Here is a 6291-nt window from a genome sequence, read left to right on the forward strand (position 1 = left end):
TATATTAAAAAGAGCTAGGTCCCACAACTACTTATGACCTATTTGTTGAGAATGATGTAAATTCAATGTTATCCATTCTTATTGTGTCCTTTGCATTATATATTATCACTAGCATTTGGGGATAAATCTACAGGTACCGGAGACCTGCTCTTCATTGTGTCTCCATTGAACATGACAAAAAGAAGAAAGTGAAACTGTTATAAATATTCACCTCATGGCAACACACTATGTATAATTTTGATAAGTCTTGGCACAAATTAGCATGAAACAATAATGTAGACTCTATACATTGTTGCCTAAAATAACACATATGAGCCGCTCTAAAATGAATGTATTAGGAAAAAGTGCCCCCTCTTTACAACAGTAAAGCCAAACTAACTAATTAAAGCACCACATCAACTAGGATGTCAAAACTTAGTGAACACATGATTCCTCAAAGCGAAAGCAGAAGATGATCAAAAGACTACATTTACAAGGCCCTAAGTTCTAAAGAAACAAGGCCTTTGTAGATGCTTGTTTTCTCCATCAGCAAGGGAAAGAAAAACCGGTCCACATGTTTTAAACGATCTAAACATAGAAGTAAAAGTAGGTATAAGCCATTATTCACAACATAATTTGCAAATTGTCATGGTCTCAGTACATAAATGACAAACACCTTCTTCGGTAAGAGACAAATATCTTTAATGACACAAACCATCTTGTTATACTAACGACAAAATCACAATAAGCACCATCCAATTAATGAAAAAGTAGTGCCCAACACCGCACATTACGCAGATAGTTCCAAAAGCTAACGTAATTTGTCACGTTACTAATAAGAAACTCTTTCTTCTGTGACCTGTACTTGCTTTTATTATTGTTCCTTTGTATCATAGAGTTCCTTCATCTCCACATCCCTCCTCATCCTCTAGATCTATCTATGTCACTGCCTTCATCTCCTTCTTTGGTGAGAGGCGGCAAAGTTGGCACCGAGGTGGTACAAGCATCGGTGGACCAAAAGATGACATCGATGGAGTATCTGGTGCTCAACCTTTGTGACCCTACGCTACGCGAGAGATCCCTCGCGGAGCTCTCTAAGGTCCTTGTGCATCCTTTCATTTTCCTGATTAGCACCCCTCTTGAGGAAAGAGTCCCCTTTCATAAATCCCTAGCGATGTTTGTTGTGAATTCTGGCCCGGGATAGTGGAAAAATTGCGCCTTTAGGCCTAGTTTTGATTGAATGCATTTTTTTGTTCTCTCTCATGCTTAGTTCAAAGTAAACTCAATCAAACATGGCCTTAGATCTTAGTGATGTTGTTTGCTCTAGTGGGGCTATTTAGTTCATAATAAACTCAATCCAAACATGCCCTGGAATTCCCCCTCCTGGCAACGGCGAACTCCGATCCCTCCCCATCATTCCACCCCGCCACTGGTGTCGGCGTGGTCCGGTGGGTGCGACACTGGCCGCGGCAGGATGACTTTCCCCGCGCATGGGTGCCCTTGACGCGGCGACGCGACTGTTGGTCACGGGACGACATGGTGGTTGGCGGTGCCCACTCAGCCCAGATCTGGGCCCTTTTGGGCCCCATCTGGGTTGAGACGGGCCAGCGGTTCGGAGGCGGTGTTGCTCCATGGTGGTGGTGAGGTGACGGTGTTTTCAGGCGATGGCGGCTTCGTCGGCCGGCGTGATGCAGCGTGCGGGTAGGGACTGTCCGAACCCATTTGGGCCCGGTCGAGCCGTCAGGGCCTTGTAGGTCCTTGTCGTCGCGTCCGGTCGGCTTCGCGAGGGCGGTGGAGGTTGTCCCCTCCCGCCGATCGAGTTGTGGTTGCTCCCGTGGTCGTTGTCTCCTTTCCCTTCCTCTAGATCTCATGTTGGCGGCCCCAATGAGACGACGATGTTGGTTCGGTGACCGTGGTGGCATAGGCTGGTGGGAAGCAAGTTAGGTGGTGCACTACGGAGTGTCCAGGGTGGTAGTGGTTGTTGGGCCAGGATAAATCCCTGGTGGCTCGTCCGTCACCGACGCGGTGACGCATGCGGGCGCAGCCAGACCTTCATGAATGGCGTCATGTATACCCCTTCCCCACTACCCTCCGCGTACCGGTGAAAACCCTAGGACTTGTACGGGCAACATCGGTGGCGTCGTCGCATTCCATCTTGAAGGTGTTGCTTGGTACACAATGCTTTGGGGTGCTAGGAACGCGGTGGAATTTCTCCGGAGGGTGCAGGGGTTGCCGGTCTTCTTCGCTTTGTTGATCTGCCAGTGTTGGCATTTGTTTCTCTTTCCTTTTTCTTGTTCTTCCTTTTGGGCCTGTTTGTGCTGTGGCCCCAGCGAGCTGGATGTACCGGATGGTTGCTTTATAATATAAAGGGGGAGGGAATCCTTTATCATAAATAGTTGTTAGGGATATGAACCACTCCAATGTGGATGTTTTTTACTTGTATACAATGCTGCTTTGATGAAGAGATACAACACTCTTTGTATGTTACAATCTGATTTGTCAATAGTGACCAATCAATTCAACAATGCTTCTGAACGGAACAATGGTCAATTTTATGTTCATTTATTAGTTTGTATAATCATGAAGGAAGACCCTATTTTGTTGTATAATGTTGTTTCGTTAAATTTTAGGAGAGGGAGATGTTTCCTGATCTGGCCCCTTTGTTGTGGTATTCATTCGACACAATTGTCGCGTTGGTCCAGGTATGTCATAAACATTTGCTACTTATATATTTGCGAATTTAGTATGAGCATGCGTGAAAACCACAAAAAACAAGGTTTTGAGCCTTTTAGCCTATTTATTAAAAAAATCAGTTTGATATGGTAGTTAGTCATTCTTGGTCATATTCAGTCTTCTTGTAGTAAGTGATAGTATCAGTTATTATTAAGTTTTGAATTTCCAATCTTAGTTTCTCACTGGCCTACTTGGCTACTTGAAACATAAACAGGAGATTCTAAGAATCTACCCTGCACTTTCGCCTCCAACTTTAACGTCGGCTGCATCAACCCGAGTTTGCAACGCCCTCACACTTTTTCAGGTATGCACTTAGGAAAAAATAAATTCATAATGATTTCTTGTTACTGTCATATCATGGTTTAATGTTGGACAAAGGAGTTTCTAATGCATATTTGTTCTTAATTACCTTGAATTTCACACAATAATTTTGCAACATATTTCTTTAACCTCTTCTTTTATAAACCTTTAGTTTTGGCTAAATATTTTTGCTGGCTACTATCTTAGTAGTTGATTTGTAATAGTTTTATATATGGCATGGTTCTCAAAATGATATAGAGCAACAAAAGGTTTTTCACTTTTATAAACCTTTAGTTTTTGGATCTTTTTGTCAATGATTTGTTTTTCAACTATTGGTATTTCAGCTGATATTCCATTGTACCTGTACCCATTCTTGCGTACCGTAGACAAGGCCCAAGCTTTTGAGCAATTGCGGCTCGCCACTTTGGGTGTCATTGGTGCTCTGGTAAAGGTAACTCGTACTTGGAAGGCTGGAAATTTAAATTTCTTACATGGCCTTAAACTAGATAGGAAAACTCGGCTTGTTTCACATAATATGCAATGCATTTGTCAGTTAACTTATGTACCTTGGCATGAATTTCAAATGGGTTTACCATCCTTGTTCTACATGGAATGGGACTAACTCAACCAACATGGAAGGGAAATATAGTTACATATTTATAACTTAAGTTTTGTTGTAATGATTCTTCCATGTTTTTGCTGAATAATTAGTTGAGTTTTTAGCACAACGCAGTGAACACATTATATCACCTTCAAATTAGCTGATACGAATATAGATAATATGGCCAGTTTGTCACCCCATAATGTAGTTCTCGGTTGTTTATAAGTTTGAAGTATTAACTCATCGTCATATGTTTAGGAACTTGGTTCTTAGTGAAATAAATTACATTAATAAGATTCCAAACGACATGGATTTAAAGGGTATGAGATCAGGGTCTATCGTTTTTTGTGTGTATTGGGATGGGGAGGGGAGGGGTAGCGTTGATTGAGATGGGTCATGGGAGAGAATTAGACAAGATGAGAGGTATCAAATAGAGAGGATTTTTTGATGATTGATTATGAGATATGTGATTTCCATATATAATGGATGTTTGGGTTCTTAGAGGCCTTTTCAATTTAATATGTCGTCCTAACTCGTATAAACGTGTTGAACCTGTTGTTACCGTCATTGTCCAACACGTCGGACTAACTCACTGCTGCAGCCTGGGCATTTCTCCACAACATCATCACTACTTTTACTCAATGTTCTCTTTTTAGTGCCTGCAAAAAAGGGTAAGTTAGTAATACTAATGTGTTGGTCCAGCTGGAAGGCAAATTTATAGCACCATATGTTTCCCAGTAAAGCTTGAAAGGATAAACTTGTTTTGTTGCATATTATCCTCAATCTCCCCCTTCATTTTGTTCAAATACATCATAATATTTTGAAGATCTATTTTTTGTTTTATCAATACAAGTTTAACAAATGAGATTTAGTTGGTTTTCCTTATGATATGTGCATGCAGGATGAGAATACTAAAGCTACTGAGTATTTGCTCAAATGTGAAACCATTCCTTTGTGCTTGAATATCATGGAGATAGGCAATGAGCCTTCAAAAACCGTATGTAGCTAGACACCTTTACTCTCACATAAAATGTATGTTGCTTATGCTCAACACACGATTTATTAGGAAGACTTCTCCCCCGTTCTTGCCCCCACCAAGATTCCATCCCCATGGGATACAATGGCAATTGAAAAGCAGGTTTAATATAATTTTGAAGTAATAGAACAACTTTACTGATTTACAAGCATATATGAACACATTTTGTCCAATATAGCTTTGAAGCTTAAGCCCCGCTATTGTTTGGGCTACAAATTCGGTTGTTTTTTGTAGCAGATATACTTCCACCACGTCAACTCAACAATTATATGTAACATTGTTATTTTCCTTGTAACACCTCTTTTGCTTATAATAATCCACGCAAGTCAAGTATCAGGAGCCAGTCTCTTGTTCCAGTTGAAGTTCAAGTAGAAGCAAATCCTAGAGATAAGCCCCATAACGAATGTACACTCCTTTTGCTAATTCCTATGACCATTGCCCACTCATTTTGCAGGTGTCCACTTTCATTCTCCTAAAGGTTCTGCGAAACGAAGTTGGTCTGCGGCACTGCTGTGACACTCGCGGTCCTTTCTATGATATTGCTTTACAAAAGAGGGTTAACTCACCAGATGAACGGCCTTCGGCAAGGTTGCTGAGGTCCATTATCCAGTGTTACCTTAGGCTATTAGATCATCCTAGGTTTGTACCTGCTGTCATTCCTATTATTACTGTGATGTCTTTTCACAACTATATATACTCTTATGAAGTAGTAGTACCAATGCTATTTTCTTCTTCTCTCCGATGCAGGGGCCATGCGGTGTTAAAAACATGGTTTCCCAGCGTGCTACAAACCGGGACATTCAATGACTATCTCACGGTGAGTCTTGATACTTGGGCTATAACAATAATGCTGCTCCCAAAATTCAGTTTGGTCCACTGAAGTAGATGGCGCAAGATTGCATATGAAACTGACTATATGTATTTTCTTGCTGGAAACGTGTATATATATAGAAGGATCCTTCAATGCAAGAGTGTCTGCAGCAACTGTTGGCTAAGATGGAGGCTGGGAGTCCCATCAGGTCGCTCCATTTTCTCCGCTGCAGTGACAACGCTATCATACCATGAATCGCACAATATCGTTGCAGTTTCCATCGAGACAGCAAAAAAAAGGTTGTTGTGTTAATAAGCCTTGGGCAATCATCGGTGTTTGGAACATGTAGAGACTGTAATAAATTATAGGGGACGGAAGAAGCCCCTATACATGATGATCCTTCTCTTCTGCCGTATTCGTATTTGCGTGTTAATTAAATAAATAGTAGCTAAGTTATTATGGTTCCATGTTGGGGAGGTTGTTGTGCTACCGTTGGAATTATGGAACGTAAATCGTATTGAGTTGTCATGGAGATTGTTGCTTTGTTGATCATATGCTGTGCATGCATTATCTGAGATACTGGCAATGAGCTTGACTAGGCGTAGATTTTACTGAGTTTCGCCCTTCATTTTGAAGGGTCGAGGACGGGAGAGACGGTGGAAGCTTCACGAGGTGCTAGAAGCTGATTGTTTTTTTTTTCCTCCCCGTGGCTTCGAGGTGGTTGGGCCGGTAAAAAGATCCACCCGTATGCACAATCTCAGATGGGCCGGGTTGTTTTCTCTAGAGGGCTCCACCGTCTCTCTCGCCAGTTCTACAGGCTCTCGGAAAAAA

General features: G+C 41.7%; 1 protein-coding gene across 1 annotated transcript; it reads left to right on the plus strand.

The window, feature by feature from the left end:
• Positions 1 to 2659: 2659 nt before the first annotated feature.
• On the plus strand, positions 2660 to 6012 carry LOC119360152 (CCR4-NOT transcription complex subunit 9-like; the record flags this gene model as incomplete). Its single annotated transcript, XM_037625916.1, has 7 exons — positions 2660 to 2681; positions 2927 to 3016; positions 3357 to 3463; positions 4515 to 4610; positions 5104 to 5288; positions 5397 to 5466; positions 5601 to 6012. Coding segments are annotated over 7 exons (684 nt in total), but the record flags the coding sequence as incomplete, so codon positions are not given.
• Positions 6013 to 6291: the final 279 nt, after the last annotated feature.

Source organism: Triticum dicoccoides, chromosome 2B (assembly GCF_002162155.2).
Source record: "Triticum dicoccoides isolate Atlit2015 ecotype Zavitan chromosome 2B, WEW_v2.0, whole genome shotgun sequence".
Classification (NCBI taxonomy): Eukaryota; Viridiplantae; Streptophyta; class Magnoliopsida; order Poales; family Poaceae; genus Triticum; species Triticum dicoccoides.